At 38.5% G+C, this 18,118-nt stretch overlaps 1 protein-coding gene across 3 annotated transcripts in view; it reads right to left on the bottom strand.

The window, feature by feature from the left end:
• Positions 1 to 18,118, bottom strand: part of LOC124147005 (ATP-binding cassette sub-family C member 4-like) — a 49,982-nt gene that overhangs the window by 15,767 nt on the left and 16,097 nt on the right. For 2 of the 3 annotated variants that reach the window (XM_046517595.2, XM_046517594.2), the window contains 14 exons: positions 17,057 to 17,182; positions 15,372 to 15,624; positions 12,010 to 12,225; positions 10,754 to 10,807; positions 10,364 to 10,405; positions 9,700 to 9,891; positions 9,001 to 9,095; positions 8,506 to 8,592; positions 7,906 to 8,002; positions 6,271 to 6,408; positions 5,592 to 5,606; positions 1,893 to 2,033; positions 1,275 to 1,312; positions 297 to 568 (listed from right to left, as the gene is read on the bottom strand). In XM_046517595.2, coding sequence (XP_046373551.2) covers positions 297 to 568; positions 1,275 to 1,312; positions 1,893 to 2,033; positions 5,592 to 5,606; positions 6,271 to 6,408; positions 7,906 to 8,002; positions 8,506 to 8,592; positions 9,001 to 9,095; positions 9,700 to 9,891; positions 10,364 to 10,405; positions 10,754 to 10,807; positions 12,010 to 12,225; positions 15,372 to 15,624; positions 17,057 to 17,182 — 1,766 coding nt within the window. The remainder of the gene's footprint in view (positions 1 to 296; positions 569 to 1,274; positions 1,313 to 1,892; positions 2,034 to 5,591; positions 5,607 to 6,270; positions 6,409 to 7,905; positions 8,003 to 8,505; positions 8,593 to 9,000; positions 9,096 to 9,699; positions 9,892 to 10,363; positions 10,406 to 10,753; positions 10,808 to 12,009; positions 12,226 to 15,371; positions 15,625 to 17,056; positions 17,183 to 18,118) is intronic. The other variant, XM_046517596.2, reaches the window with a different exon arrangement.

Genomic DNA, 18,118 nt, shown 5'->3' with positions numbered 1-18,118 from the left:
ATAAGCAAGGATTAGCTGTGTACAGTCAGCAACAAGCAGATGATACCTGCAGGTGCCCCTGGTTTTAGATTTTGTTAATTGAGTTGATCTTCCTCACTGGTATAAGAGTGAATGAGTTGAATTCAAAACCGCTTTAGATAGGTCTTCTATTAAATCACTGCCTAAATGCCAAGTGTGGGAGGAAGCCAATAACAGACTAGGTCACAGGTACTTCCAAGATACCAGTCATACAATTTCATAATGAAACTAAATATGCATAAATTCCAAAGGACTCCTTTTCATACAAAGCTACTCACCCACAGGGTTCACATCGAAGAACCTTGACCTTGCTCCCAGCACAAATGCAAACATCCGGTCATGTAGCCTTTGTGAAGACAGAGCACCAATCTGGAAAACTAGGACGGAAAAGACGATGCACAAGACGACATGGGCACACACGAGGATAACAAAGAACTGTAGCGGTAGCTCCATGGTGTCCCATGACTTGACACTGGAGTCCGGTGGAACCTCTGTGGCATTGACCATCCCACTGGTGTTGTTCACATACTGCGGACTGAGGCTCTCAGACCTACAACAATGATGATTTGTCTCTATTATGGGTGTCCTATCCATGACAGGTTACATTGAGGGTAGTAACGATACATTTCGTCAAACTACAACTTACATTGCTTTGCAAATAAAAAAGCTACTCACTCCTGATTGGATACTGAATGGGTCATTTTTTCAGTTACCACTGACAGATATGTAAAAGTTTCTTACCAATGCAAATACACTATGATGTTATTATCTCACCAAGGAAATGCAGTTAAGCCATCTTAACCGAGCATATTTGATTGTAACGCAAGGAGATAACTCCGGATGCGTTCCCACCGTCTTCTAGCCATCAAAATGTCAGTGAAATGGTACCAGCGCTAGGCATACTGAAGGCATCTTAATCAGTTAAAAGGGAGAAAATAATGCAGATAAGATACATTTAATGTCAACCAGTCCCTTGGGATGTACCTAGTGTACATCACACCATATACCCTGCAAGGCCTTAAGACAACTAATAATGTTGAGGTTGAGTTGAGGTTAAAGTAAAGAGTGAGTGAATATTGCAGAGAGCAATAATTCAAGACATACCACAGCAGCCTGTACACAGGGTAAATATACAAGTTGTGACCAGCAATCACCAGACAAACAAGCCATACTTATCTTATCTTAGAGAATGAGGAACTATGGACCTGCAAAATGTGACAAATCGATAATTTCTTGTGAAGTAGGACAACGCTCACCATTTAGCCAGCATCCAGTTTGAAGCTGAGAATACACTCTGCAACATAAAAATTGTGATTGTGAATTAAGTATAGCGAGAATGGCATGAGCATCCATGTTTAAATAACACAATTGCAGATTTACCAGAAACAATGTCACAACAAGAAAACAGCATTATCACTAGTCCTTGTGTACATTAGAACTTGAGGGGTTTACCTCAATTTTGATTTTCTTTAAGCATGCACTGCAAACAGGGCAAAAACATTAAGGATATGAATCATGATACAGAAAAGGACACTATAACCCATTTGGTTTTTAATTTATGCTCTAGAAATGAAAGCAAAATGTATTAGGGTCAAATACAACTTGTTGCCATGGAAACAGCAAAAGGCATGTGTTTGATACATATGCAAAGTTTCATAATAAAATAGTAAACGGTTTCCGAGTTACACACTGGCAACGAATGCTACATGTATTTGAGTCTAAGTACGATGCGTTGCCAAGGAAACACAATTTTTTTTTTTTTTAGAAATACTAAAACAGCAAAAGGCACCAGTTCAGCATATGTTTGTTATATATGCAAAGTTTCATAATAAAATAACAAACCTATGATACCAACACATGATTCTGTATCTCACCTCGGTTGCTATCCCCAGTAGCAGGGCAATAGGTCCAAGGATCACACCATAGCCTGCCTCCAGATACTTGGCATAAACTTGAATACCCACTGCACCTGATTCTGTCACGTCCTGTTCTTCCTTCTGTATTGCAGTTGCTATCTGATAAACAAGTGAAAAGCAAAGTTCAACCACTTCTTGATAATATAATGCAGTGTTCAAAATGAGGCTTGAATGTCACAGGGTGCTTGTGATACCACTTTCTACCACGTCCTAGAGTAGACTACCATAGAAGATGTTAGAAACTTAGATTTTAAATCCATTAGTCCTTATAATGATATATAGTAAAACACTGAAAAATGGCAAATTTCTACTTGTCCTTAAGATACCTTAAGATCACTCACACCAAACATAATTATTTAAACTAATAAAAATATGGCCCTTATTAGTGAGTTCAACTTTGTCATGCCAAGCTCGATGCCATAGCAAATCTTAGTACCTCTACCTCCAATATACGGTAGTAACCTGTCAAACCTTCATTTTTCTTAAAATATTTCCCGATCATGGGTTATTGATTCAAAGCTTCCTACCAAGATAGTTACCCTTGAGAGGAGAGAGCCTCGGAATAAAGAAGTGTCTTCACCCTCAGGTCTCACAGCATATACAATCCCATGTATAACTGTGTGTCTCATCCTACGTATAACTACCCAATTACATCAAATACCTATATACAGTTGGCTTGTAATCATAACAGTTTATAAGGGAGAATCCATTTGATTTCTAGGGGTGAAGGGGGGGGGGGGGGGAGGGAGAGAGAATATCCAATTGTCAAAATATTGTTTTGTGTTAATACTAATAGCAGCGTTAGAAATTGGCACAAGTCCTGTAGTCCTTACCAAACTGCCCAATAGTAAAGGTATCCTAAGGACGAGTAGAAATTGGCCCATTTTAAGGGTTTTGCTATATGTTATCAGTATAAGGACTAGTGGACAAAAACTGTTGGTTTCTAACCCTGATAATAGTGAAAATGAATAGATTGTTTGATGGTGCAGTTCCCACCCCCAATACAAACCAGACCGATGCTCCCTCAGAGACAGGGAATAAAGACCATGTGACAGTGAAGAGTGATAAGCAAATGGACGAAGCATGGTAATGTCAACTCCTTTTATGGCTTTGAGACTACACTACCCCAGATAAATCTCATGAAGCTGTTTATGATAAGCTGCAAGTTTATTCTAACTAGCTACCATGTTGAAGCCAGTTTGCTTGATACTGTATAGAGTATGTAATAGCAGATATATGTCAGACCTGATGATGGCTGCACATACGGAGAACATAATGAATTAGATACAGTTTATAATAACACAGATAAATGTCGCTATTACATGCATTCTTTGTAAAAAATCCTAATGGCTGGTATAGAGGGAGGGAGAGGGGTCTACGGTTGGTGTGGTACTCAAGTGTTAGAGTTGGGGTTACATGCTGTACTCAAGTGTTAGCTGACAAAAATAGTTGTCAAGGAAACACTGAATAGGAATAGGATATGATACTACCAAGAATAGGATACAAGACTTCTGATTGGTTCATAAACTCAACAGTGATACAAGGCTAGTCTGGACAACATCATTTCCAGGGAAATCATCAGCATGAACAAATTGCTTGAAACACATCATAGTTATGAAGTGACGAGACATTACATATAAATATATGTACGAATGATGTGTAGAAATTGATTACGATCATCATCTGGACTATCTGAATCCAGACTAACTCTGTTAAAACTGGATAGTAAAGACGTGCGTAGGAATTTACCAGGAACCATCTTCATAAACTGGCAGTGAACAAGGGATTCATGCTTGATTCGTTTTTCAGAGAAGTTTAAACTGACTAACACTACAGGGTGACTACATTGACAAACTCATAAAAATCAAGTCTTTTACTCCAACCCCTTCATAAACCCTGAGTGAATTTTGTTTGTTGCTTAGCAACACTCAGCAATACTCCAGCGGTCTGTAAACAATTGAGTCTGGACCGGACAATCCAGTGATTAACATCACAAGCATCGTTACATGCATCTGGGATACGATGACATGCATCGACCAATTCACTGAGCCTGACCACCCAATCCAATAAGTCACCTCTTACGACAAGCAGAGGTTGTTGGGGACCTACATTCCCCACATGTGGAGTGAACTTGACCCCCCAACACAACCATTCCTTCGATTGTATTCTCTCTTGGGTGTAGAAGTACATATATACTGGTAATGGTGCAGCCTCTATTATTTACAATCTGATCTGTTCATTTAACTTCAGTTTCGAGATAAAGAAATCAAATCATATGTTATTCTGAATGCTTTGGTCACTCGAAGAGAAATTTGATAAACTCGACACTGATTGGCTGATTAGTAAGGTCACCTGACGCAATCTCCTATAGAGATTCTTGCAGAGATGTATTGGAGAAAACACATTGATTTTAATGAGACAGCAAGGTATTAAGAACTGGGACCAGGTCTGAGCCATCAATTCATTACACAAATAGTTTCACATCAACTTTTAATGAAAAACTCATTTCAACACACGTATTACACAGTGAAATGTCATTAACAGTAGCATGGTTCTGTATTCAAATCTGCCAAAGAAAAACAGCATACAGCTACCAAACTATGGAATACATACTAGGGCTGCAACGAATACACTATGAGACGAATACGATTCGTATCAGGAATATAGGGTAACGAATACGAATAGCAATCCACGAATACAATAACAAGTCAACAGTTGATGTATCATTTGTTATATTCAGTGAAACAATAACAACATAAATTATTTGTCATGGTTTGTTAATTATTAATATATTATACATTTATATACTGCACTTATCCATGAACTAGTATCTGCACAAATGCGACAATGACCAGTGACCACAATACTGTCAAATTAAATATTATGAGAGTGTTGTCTTTTGAAGACATCTATGCATATAATATGTTCTTGTGGATATTTTTAGGTACAGGGTATGTAAATGCACATGATTGCCTATTCATAAATATTTGATTCTAGTGGCCATGAATAACGTATTTAATTCATGAATGGATACGGTTTGAATCACCGAATACGTGAGTGAATCGTAACAGCCCTAATACATACACACTTTAAATAAAAATAGCCACACAAATCACAAACAAAGACACAATCCCCATAAAGTACGCAACATAATGATAAGAACCCGGCACATGTTCCATGGAACTAAACACAGCAAGTCATGCAGCCATTTGGTTCAGTCTGCATGTTTTACTGTGTTTGCTTTCACTGACAATGTGCTTTGCTCTTATCACTACGATGCATGCTTTGTGGGGATTGTGGGGATGACTAGTCCACAGCGTCATATGAAGTAATCATGGTAATTTGAGATAAGTGACAAATTAAATTATATTCAAATGATCCCATGCAGCTAAAGAACTTTCATTGGTTTTTTTCAATAATGAATTCAGTACAAAGAAAATAACTTGATCACATGAGTGTCACATGAATTATGGATACTATAAACATTTAAATATATTTTTAAGAATACTGGGAAGTCATGTTTTAATTAATTTTTATAATCCATTCTACAAAAAGAATTAAGAAACATGTTATTTAAGTGCATGTAGTTAACAAACTTAACACTAGAATGAATGCAACTCACATCTGATGCTTCTATAAAATAATGTAAACACTTACTTTCCATTCTTCATCCTGTATCATATGACATCAGTTATTATTATTATGTACAAGTTACATAACCAACTAGATTTACAAAGTCGGGACCAAACAGCTGCTCCCTGTTGTTTTATAGAAAATACATATGGAAAATGGCATTGTGTGCCTGTAACTATGCCAGACCATCAAAATGAAAACATGTTGACTCATTATCCAAACTGATTTCAAATTGATAAGACTGCAGGGATTTTTCGAGGATTCCAAACTAAGAACCCTTGCAGGTATATTGGGAAAGAATTGAACATTTTACAATAAATTGTATTTTTCTATACTTATCCTACATCAAACTATGCATTTCATTCTTTTTCTATGATCCTGGTGTGGAAACGATCCTAAAACAAGTTTCCAGTTAGAAAAAAACAGCCCACTCCAACAGATCCCAGGCATCAATCACCATCATAACCAATGGGTCGAACACTGCAAATCTCGTGTGCCTTGATCAAATGAAGTCCCCAGCTTACTCATTCACTTTTTTGAGCGGACAGGCTGGTATAACTGTGATGCAGGACCAAACATTGAAGCTTTAACTTTAATCAGTGAAATACTCTCTGCAAAACCTTTGGGAATTCTTTCTGATATTATCTGACTTGGGGCCAAGTACCGGCCTCTGAACAGGTCTAGAAAGGTCTCATAAACCCACCTTCATTTGTTTTTCCTCTATATCTGTTGCTGAAACAACTTCATCCTTTGCATGTTTATCCTCAGTTTCTAGGAATGTTGCGAGATCTACCCCTCGCTCTTCAAGCTCGTCGTAGGTTCCCACATCAAACACACTGCCCTGGAACCGCATCAACTTACAATTCAGCAACACACATAGCAGTGGCGAAGTGAATTTGATCACATGTGTATTCTGCTACAAGGAAGTTGTTAGGACAAAAACATAAAAAATAAATTATTTCCCCTAACTGACGCCCATGGTGAGTATTTTGTAGGACATGAGGACCTCTATTTAAGAAATAAAGTTTGCTCTACCCCCATGTACAGTGTAATAAAGTATAGTTTGGCCCTGAACTAGCATTACGTCTGAGTGTTTTGACGTCATAACAGTTCAGGGCCAAACTATACTTTATTACACTATAAATGGGGGTAGAGCAAACTTTATTACTTTCTAAGATTCCAAACTGAAGAATAATCTAATGAGAATTAGAATGGGCTTAAAAAGAAACCTGTAATAAGCAGTGCCCTCAACTGAAAATCCCCGAACAGGGCTAACTGACGGGGCGTTCCACCTAATTGCCTGTACCCTTACTTACAGAGACATATTTACGTTTTAAACACAATACAACACCACTTAAATTGGTTGATTATTATTGAAATAGGTCACACCTCATTACCCATTCAGTGGGTGGTTATCCAAAACCCCTTGCAGCAATAAGAAGACTTCTCAAATTTAAGTTTTTATATCAATTTGCTTCAAATTTATCATGTGACTTGAGACATTCCACAAGTGCATTGCGGTGCCAAGCTAACATGTAAACATAGCTGAAGTTCGGTGTCACTGGTTATTGTGAGTTGAGGTGTTTTCTGCTGCATAAGTTGCAACTTTGATTCCGCCACAAATGATAGCAGACTGCAACAACTTGAAGCCGTGAAATAGTGTGCTTACCGAGCTGGTTGCACTACATGATACCGCAACCCGTAAATGGATGTGAATCGACAGCGTGGGGCGTGATATGGCGTCGCTGTGGGACTAACATGGCCGAGGAAGAGCAATAGCAGAATAAATGCCATATGCTGAGCAACAGGTATGTATGTAGTTATGAAACTTTTCCAGGATTGCTCATTCCTTTGTCCTGAGAGAATAAGTTGGTAAGGCACCAAGGATAATTTTGTGACTGCTGTGGCACGGACAAGTGGTTTGAGAGATGGTAGATGGACACAGTGGCATGAGAGAAAGTGGACATTATCTTGTCATATTTCATCCCAGGCAATAATATTCAAATATGCATTTAGTCTAAAGAAACACTTTTACAAAAAATTGATGAGTTTGCGCCATTTTGCTTGACAGTAATGAAAAAAAGATGTTACCAAGCATATGTTAGAACATAGGGGAGGAAATTTGAACAGCGCCAAAACGTCCCAGGATAAAGTGCAGTCGGCAGCTTTGAAGCATCTTAGAATAGATTGAAATGGGGATAGTTTATGTCATTTACTGGTTTACTAGACCTGGCATGTATTGGAGATTCGGCCTATACTCTCCCAATTTCATTTTTACCTGGTGTCCACTGGAAGAAATACGGAATTTGGCAAAGCCAGTTTAACCTGAAGGATTTACCTCTCTCAATACAACGATTCTGTCAGCCCTCCTCAAGTACTGCAGCTGATGAGTCACCAAGACAACTGTCTTCTCCTTCAGTAGTTGCTTGATACATCTGGAACACAGACAATGTCTTAAAGCAATAATATAAGATCACTGATTGAAATGAGAGGCCCAATGATCGATATGAATATTCAGAGAGATAACTAGCCCTATTAGTATAAATACCTACTGGAGCTTGTGCTCTCGGACTTATAGAATACCAACTTTTAATATACTGCTTCCAATCAGACAACGTATGTGCAACTGAGATCCACCAAACCCCTCCCCCCACTTTTTGTTGGCCAATACCTGATGTTTCACATGCAGATCTGAACTAAAATGCATCAACTTCCTGGTTCCTTAACTTTCTTGTATCGTTACCATGGTTATATATGGGTTATGTATTTCATCCTTGCTGTATTGATGATTCCAACAATGATTTAATCAATCTGGTACAAATTGAATCATATTCATACTTCACATATTATTTATGTGCCAATCTCTTTCATTTATGCATATCAAGATTACCTATATTTCTGATTTGAGTATACACAGTGATAGTCATTGACGACATACTTGTTGAAGATGTGTCTTCCTACTTTGGTGTCCACAGCACTGAGGGGGTCGTCCAGCAGGTAGATGTCACAGTCCCGATACACAGATCTGTAAACACACATGGCCATATACCATTAAATGTTATGTACTGCAAGTAGTTGCTTCAGCTTGGAATATTCAACCCCAAGTCTGCAGCAATGGTCAGCAAAAATTCCCAAATGGGATTTCATGTAAATCATTATTTCAAAAGTAATAAGTTATTATTAATGTGATGCTGGCAGCCTGTAGTATTCATCATGTTCATATTGTCAAAACAGTTTTAGTTTGATGGACGTTTGAACTAGTTCTATTCTCTACTGCTTGATGTAACTTGTGTATGATGTGTCTTAATAACCACACCTTTGGCTAACTTTCTATACATCCATGACGGTAAATACAGACCATAGGATGATAATGGCATTTCCTAGAAACAAAGAGAAAGGTGAACAACTGATTCACCTGACATGATAACATTACCTTGCTAGGCTGAGCCTGGCTTTTTGACCTCCACTCAAGAAGAGCCCTCTTTCCCCAACCAGCGTCTCATCCCCATATTTCATCATGCCAATATCCTGATGTCAAAAACAAAATCACAAAATACAACATCCTCAAGTGAAATTTTGATTTAATATTTCAAAGTAGACACAATTTATGGATAACAACTTTTTTATTATACTGTAATAGCGACATGTCAGTATAACTGTATAGATCCTTATACTGCTCCAGCCTTCAAAATTCACAAGACTACTACATTGTGCTGAGGACAAATAAAAACTATGGAAGTCCTCATTGACTAGTAGCATTTAAGGGCTGTAATCCTGAACCAGTTCTCAATGTTTCAATTTTGCTACAAAATGGAACTGAATAAAACTGACAGAAAATGTAAACATAGAATACATATTTGTATTGTTCAATCAGGAATAGCTACAAACTCAGAGGTTTTGTCAAAAAAGGTTTACATTAGTCCTTTTGACTAGTCTTTAACAAAACAAATTTCTAAGACTGTACTAGGTGATTAATATGAGACCAGTGCAAAGTTAAAAGACATACATGGGTTCATAAACAACTTGACCCAAGTGTATTGTGTTGGATTTGACTTACAGTGTCTAACCATTATTATGCCTTAAGATTTAACCTGAAAGTGTTTGGGGCAAGCCTTATTTCTAATATATTTACCTTCTGAAGAGCACAGGCCTCAACTACTGTATCGTATCTTTTAAAATCATACTGGTCTCCAAACAAGATATTTTGTTTCACACTTCCAGAGAAAACCCAGGACTGCTGAGCTGCATATCCAACTGAACCATGTAGAGTTATCTGTCCTTGTTGATAGGGGAATTCCCCCAGCAATGCAAGTAGCAGTGACGTCTGCAACAGGTAAGTAAAGGATCAAAGACCAGTTCAAGGTTTGACATATTCACGGGTCCATGAGACGGATGCCTGTAACTTTTATCAGGAACAGGATTTGTGTGCATGGTCAACTGGCTAGTGGAATATATATAATATCAATCTTATTTTGTTTACCTTTAAAGAAAAATATAACATAAATTTGCAGAAGATCTGTGTGAGAAATATCTTTTGCTGTCATCTGAAAAGAATAGTTATATTTATACATGTATATCATTGATCCTATTGGCTACAGGACAGCATCAGTCATTTCTACTTGAGATTTCACAGTTTACTTCCCATTATTCCCATGTCAAAAGCCATGAGTAAGTGACTTGCAAAACTACCACGACAAATTTGTAGCTTCAATGTACAAGAGAATGACGTTCCATCACATAAAACAAATATTCTACCGGTAGAGAAAGTTGGTAGCTCTCCCATCAAAGACTCTTACCTTTCCAGAGCCCACAGTTCCCACTACAGCCATCAGCTCCCCCTGAAATATCCCAGATACTAGTAAAACATCATGGATGACTTACAATTGGGTCACACTAACTCATAACAGAAACATCCTAAACATGTAAAGTGACGATGTATTTGATAAAAATATCAGGTAATTATTCTCGTGACTATTCAGGTGCTGATGAGTACATATTAGATATGGATCGTACTTCAAACAACAGGTACAAATAATGTAAAAACTTCCATGGATCACAAACTACTGATTCATAGCTTACAAACAGACATAAATTAATTCATTAGTTCTTACACATGAGCTTCATAGTTGCAGACAAGCATTCAACTTCAACCCATGATGTAGAATTTTAAACTGAAACACACTAACCTTTTTTATATTCAGTGCTATTGACTTGAGGGCAAAATAGTGTTCAATTTCACTCTGAAATATGATAAGGTTATAGTATAATAAGATATGATAGGTATGATCTTGTAAACAATGGTAAAGTTCATACAATTGCAGATCATATACCTTTCAAGAAGTATCCATTATTAATACTTCACATGCCAACCCCACTCAGACACAGTATGCTGCCTCTGAGATGACCAGTCCTTGGTTTATCCCCTTACTGCTCAGCACCAGGCAGGTAACAAGAACCATCATTTAACATATTTTGGTATGATGCACCAAGCAGGGTTTGACAAATGTCTTATCTACACACTAGCCCACTTGTCCAGTAAGAAATAAAAACTACTGGCCCAGATGTTAAGTTTCAAGTCCAACAGATATACAGAAATTTAAGAGCGCAAACACTTGTCAATATAGTTAAAGTCATTTCATTCATGACTTTACTGACTGTTTGTTTCATGCACTTCTAACCATGGAAATTTGAGCTTCCACGACTGTTCGAATGTCCTTCCCCTCTTTCTTGCACTTTGTGTTGGTTCACAGGGCTTTAAAAAATTCCACGAAGCGGTTCCGGCCATTACAGAATACCGTTATGTGAAGCATAGAAAGTAGCATTAATTTGATTGGTCACATTAATCACTTCCTGTTTGCTACGATGGAATTTATTGGTTATTAACAACTGGTCTCTCACTTTCCTCTGTAGAGTTGTTATCATAGCAGGTGCATGCCACACGGACATAAATAGCCAGTTTACAGATATTTTATACATCGTGTTACCATCTCAGTAAGGGAGGTAACTAAGACTGGTAATTGGCAGAGACAAGTTGACGGCTTTTGTTGACTGAATGAAAGATCGAGTGAGTTTTAACCTGACTTAACACGATTGGTACACCATATTATTTCAATAGCCAGCTGGTACAGTATAAATATAAAATTACTGGCCCAGATCAAGTTTCACTAGCATTTGTCTAGTTGGCCGGCGTATTTGTCGAACCCTACCCAGAGGATAGAACCACCAACCTTCCACTTTCTCCTATTTTTAACTACACATAGAACATGTAGACAATAAAATCACTTTCATGTGATTGCCCCGTCAGAAATCTGCCACTAAGTCTAAGCACCTCATGATGAAGAGGTAACTACAGCCATAACTATTCTGAAAACCCATTATTCATAATCGATAAATAAAGTGTGTTGCGCTATATTCACATAATAAGAAATGTCTCAGTCCTCACCTCATGCAGGAGTTTACTGGTCTCACTGGTGCTGTCTCTCTTCTTCATCTTCTCCCTGTTCTTCTTCCTCAGCTCCACCCCACTCATCTCCCACCTGGCTGTCACATAATCTATCACCACGGCAACATCCGACTGTGTGTGTGTCCGATGCTGCACATGTTTGTGAAGAATGCCTCCATGTGTGAGGTCTTTCTCTTCATCCAGCAGCAGGAACTTCTGCAGGAAAGTGGCAGAAACAAAGGGTGTAAAGTAAAATGTTATCAATTGTCACTGAGGAGACAGACATCTTATTTATTATATACAAGAGCTGGACGGAGGTTCTGAAAATTTATTTTTGATATTCATGATATTTGAGATAACAATTTTGAAAATTTTATAATGAATTGTTTATTTAAAATACTTATCCTATCTCACAATTTGCATTATATCCTTCTCGATCTTGGTGTGGAAAACAAGTTTCAAGCTTAAAAAAACATCTTACCCAAACAAATACCATCCGTAAGCATGGTTACCATCACTACCAACACTCCGTGCCATGCATGAACCCCTTGGTGCCTGATCACATGACATGTGATGGTTAGGTGGGCGTTCTGCATGTTAGATAGGACAAGTATAACAAATATACAACAAGTAAAACTTATCCTATCTCACACTACGCATTTATCCCACGGTTTGAAGATGGGGCGCAGACACCCAAGATAACAAGGCGCACCTGTACGGCCACGACTTATAACCTACCCCGGGTACGAAAGAGAGCGAATCATCCCTGGCACGGCCCGGGAGGTTCTGCAAGACTGCCCCTCCACATACATCCCATGGGACATAAGGAGAAACAGCTTGGCATTTCTTTTTTCACTTCGTTAAGGCTATCAACAACAACCAGTGATTTAGTATGCTAGAACAAGAAGAGGAAAACATCCATACAGGTCTTCAAACCAACTCCTGAGTGTAACATTATCTGTTGACAGAGTTTTGCAGGTAGACGGTTTTGGACACCGTCAAAACTGCCATGCCTTTGATGACTTCGATGTGGAAGACTCAAAGTTTCTACAAACGAATATTTCTTTCCTCCATTAGTATTCAAGAACCCAAACTGTAGACATAAACAAACAAGTCTAACAGACTGAAGTATTTGTTTCTGTATGTACAAGATATGACAAGCAATCACAACGAATATCTGGGTTCAAGCTATTGTCATATGTGCTGACACACTGCTGTCAGTTGTTGAGCCAGTACAAGGGGTCCTAGACCGAAATGTCTCTCAGGTAGTGTGAGGCAAACACTGTGTCCGACTTCCTAAAACAACCTTCCATTGTAGCTGATAACATACAGTTGCTATGTAGTGACAAAGTCGCCGTCACTGCCCTTGTCTCAAGCGGGTTGGGAGGACCCTGGAGGCAGTAATCATGCAAATGTGTAGGCTTGTAAGATGACTAATGTGTAGCCAAAAAGACACTGTGGTCCTGGATACTGCTGTAGTCACAGATGTCAACAAGGGGAGAAACAATCCTCAATGTGAGTGCCGTAGATTTTCTGAAGCTTGAAGGTAGATCCGTAAATCTCCCACTGGGCAAAGCAAGAGATCTTCTAGATCTTCAGTGCCTAATATAGAGGAGAGGAGAGGAGTGGTGAATAACATGTCTGCATGTCCAGGGAATTGGTTCTTTGCTACAAGGTCCCATCTCAGGCCCAAGAAGATGGCGCCATGGCGCTGTCTCTCAAAGTGAATATGTTGACATCACGTGTTTGGATCTCAATGACACGTGCTGCTGTAGTTAATGCCAAGTGGAAGACTGTCTTGAGTGTGATAATCTCTATGTCTTTATCAGCCAAACGTTCGTAAAATTCAAATGACAGATGGTGTTCAGATTCCAAGCGTGGGTGACTGGTCCACAAGTCTATATGATCTAATCCAGGATTGAAGTTCTGATACAGTGGAAATATTCATACCTGTGGTCATGGCAATCACCGAGTTGATAGCGGCTAAGCAAGTAGCAAATGTAGATCCTTTCAGCTTCCTGTTAAGGCAGTAACCTTTCAGTGCCATCCAATTGTGATCATAGATCATAGAGAGCCTTTGGATATTTTAACTTTCATTTGCAACTTATTTGCAATGAAGCCAGGTCCATAAATTGAGGGGGTTTATGGAGGAAGCCATCAGATTTTAACAAATTATTGGTCACTAAAATTCGGGGAAATTGGGGGATCCGAGGAAGATTCTCACCCCTGCTTTGTGGAGGTAAGATCGAGCCACTCTTCAAGAATAACCTTTTGCAATCAAAGATGTCTGAAGTGAGTCAGACACAAAGATCGAGCAATCAGTTATGGATGTACCCCGGTAGTTGGCTTGATAGTGCTTGAAGTAGTAGGTCTGTTTGTAGAGGTAGACAATGATGTCTGTGACATGCAATGTTTTACGAGTACAGTGAATCAAGTTCTCACTGGCCATAAGCATGAAAAGGGCACAGCCAAAAGTAGATGAAGATCCTCCCATTTCAACGACAGCGAAGAACAACAACTCTCTGCCAAAGCCAGAGAGCCCCTCTCCGATTCTTCAGAATGCCTTGTCTGATTCTCTGCTCAAATGTCCGATGAGGGTAGCATTGAAGACAGTAGTGATCAATAGTGGTGACTGAATTGTAGCAGTCTTGGTACAATCAGCGACAATAGATCTTGGCCGACGGACGAAAACTTTAGGGAGATAAACTGCAAGGAAGGAGTCCAATCCATTTTCTTTATCTAATACAAGCACAGATGTTCAGTGTTCGGACGATATAGAAGGAGAGGTGTCAGATCTAACCTTCGTAAGCATAGTCCTCTTAGGTTTCTTGGTGTCTATCACTGAATGTCTATCATTGTCACGTTTATCACTACGAAGTAAAGTCTGCATCCCTCTGACATCGCAAAATGATCACAGCAAGTCATGTGTGCGTTTCTTGCTATCCACGTTAACCTCACTCAGCTGACTTTATTCAGAAAATGAACACAAAATGTAATTCCCCTCAAATAAAAACCCCCATCTCCACACAGGAGCAATGAGGAAGAGAGTGAGTAAACATGGTAAAAGATTCATGCATTGTTCACCATGGTACAGCTGGGATGTGTTTGGGTGAGGTGCTTTGTGAAACTGAAAACTTGTTTGGGGATTGTTTCCAAACCAGGATAGAAGAAGAAGGATGAAATTTTTACTAGACTTGGGCTTTGTGCTAGTGGCTAAAGTTGCAGACTGACAATCTATCACAAACATGAGGAAATATTTTATGAATTATGTATGATAACACAATTGTTCATACTTTGGGGGTTAAAACATGACTTCAAACACAGGATAAAACACACCTTCACATATGGAAGTCTAATAATACCTGTATTCTCTGCATGGAGGCCGATAGCTGAGAGAGGGTCTCAACACTGTAGGTAAGAAAGAAGAATGCAGACATCTTGAGGATCTCCAGCAGGCCCAGTGTGACGAACACTGAACTGGTTGATATTGGGTGAGAGAGAAACAACCAGTTTCCAACAAAGATAAACAAAGCCATTACTCGTGTGATGTAGAATAAGATCGATAAAGTTAAAGCTTTGACCAGGAAAGAAAGCTTCAGGAACGACACCTCTTTTCTGAAACAGAAGGAATCAAAGACATCATGACATCATCACTAAAAGATCCATTATTAATGCATTTAGTTATATATATTCAGTAAGCATAAACATGATAACCAACATCAGATGTTCCCGTTAAATACACAGAGAAATATTTCATAATATACAGTGATAAGTACCATGAATGAATTAAGTACAGTCACGTTAATCCGACACTTGTTAATCCGGCAACTGGCTTAATCCGACACTAATAATGGGAACCGATTACATCAGTGCTAGTTAGACCCATTAATCCGACAATCTCGCACTCTGCAACGAATTACCAAAACCATTCACTTATCATTCTCATTAATCTGACAGTGATCAGCGTACTTCGTGGTCATCTCCCCACTGAGTACAAAGCCCCGTGTTTTGAAGAAAAACAAGTTGGCTAGTAGCTGCATATTACAACGGATGCGGAGATAAACTTTTTTAACAATAAACAGTTAATGCTTTAAATAAACAAAACAGGATTAAACACATGTTAAGATTACCTAAAGCTCCTTAAAATCAAATATAGGACATACCATTACAGGTCACGTCAGAACGACCTTTCACAAACTTTGACCGACCAATGAAATGACTAACAGGAAGTTTACATTAGCCACTAAGAAAATTGCTTTCTTGAGCATTGCAGCACTTGTTTAAAACTGTTGACTTCCATTCAAGACTACGCTCTCTAAAGCTTTTTGAATCAGTCATACAATCGCATAACAGTAGTCGGAATACCCTGTGTTAACTTTTAAGGTTGCATGATTAGAAAACATATTCTGCAAACAATGTAAAATAACAACATGAATATTTGGGTTTTAATTATTTTATTACAATACACATAAATCGTTATCTATCGTGTAGTGGTCAAAGTTTTGATCACAAACATCGATACGCCATTATTTGTTTTATCTGACATACTTGTTAATATAATCATATGCAACCAACCATGTCAGATTAACGGGATTTGTCTGTATATTGTTATAGAATATGCCATTCATTGCAGCTCAAATATTTAAAACATCAAAAATACATACAAAGAAGCATTCAGTTAAAAAAAATTATTTGGTTCATGTGAGCCAAGAAAAGGATTCACGTGAATAAGAGATTTTGTGCTAAACCTAACATGCAATAAAAGAATGTGTTAACAATTTGGCTTGCTCAGCTATTGGCTACAATCCCTTCAAATTCTGTATTTTTGTTTTTTCTTTTATGATGGAAACAGCAATATTCCAGCAATATCCTGGAACAGACAATTGATTTGAGCAGTGATCCACGCCATCGGGGTATGATGACACGTTATCAACCCAAGTCACCATGCCACCAACCACCTGATCCATAAGTCGCCCCTGTTACGACCAGCATAGGGTCAATTCTAACCTAGAATCCTGATGGGCTCAAATACAGAAAGATGTCTTACTGTCGTAGTTTGTTGATGAGATGACCAAATGGTTTCTCCCAGCAATACATCTTGATGACTCTTATCCCAGACACAATCTCCGTCATGGTATGGATACGCTCATCTCCACAAGCAGCAGTCTTCATTCTGGTGTCAACATAAGATCCCAGTTACAACACATTCTCATGAACATCTGACAATTACTTTTAACCATCTTTGATGATATCTAATGTGTCTGTCACAGCACTTCAAGGCAAGCTCTTTGTCACACAACTGAATTGCTGGATACCATGATCATGAAGCCACACACTTAGCTATATATTTACTTATTTTCAGCCATTTTTTACCATTAGACGTGGTAGACACACCCCCTTATTGTAAGATGTCTGGATGTTCAACATCTGCTAAGAGTCAAGTAGTAATATAGAAGAACTAGAATATCACAGTTTAAAGAAGACTGATTGAGTGCGTTTGGACATACACATAAGTGGCTTTAAACAGGATTTGTTATATTACGGCATGATGTGGGAGGAGAGACGTTTACCACTTCAGTGAAACCAATGTGCTACAAGCCTAGAAACATAGATAGGGCAAATCAACGATTCACATGTTTCTGGCATGCCTACAGCCAGCTAAAATAGCAGAGTGCCTCTTATTATTTTAAGTCAGTTGCCTGGTCGACCAGTCAATGCTCACAAGTATGTGTTCACAATATACTGAGTATTAGTATCTGTCATTCAACAAATAAACATTCTGTGCAAGGACAAATTTATTGATTCATTCATCATGTTCATAGCCCCATGCTAGCTAGTGAGTTTTTCAAGGATCAGTTCTTCCAAAATCCAGGGTTTCAGATCAGTACATTTTCTTGACTGATTGTCATCCAAACTATCCTAAAGAGACTTTTGATAATGGTAAATAAGAATGTCTGTGAAACGTCAATTAAATCATGAAAATGTCGAAGAGTACCCGGCTCCAGCAAGATCATGGAACACCAATTGTTCTTTCAAACCCCAGGAAGTACCAGTGTGTCATGTAAGCTGGTAGTGCAGATCAAGGAGGGAAACAGGTTCACGACAGGTT

This window comes from Haliotis rufescens, unplaced genomic scaffold (assembly GCF_023055435.1).
Source record: "Haliotis rufescens isolate VD_foot unplaced genomic scaffold, xgHalRufe1.0.p SCAF_1, whole genome shotgun sequence".
NCBI classification, from domain to species: Eukaryota; Metazoa; Mollusca; class Gastropoda; order Lepetellida; family Haliotidae; genus Haliotis; species Haliotis rufescens.
Note: the sequence above shows the minus strand (reverse complement) of the source record. Positions and strands in the feature narration are given on the sequence as shown.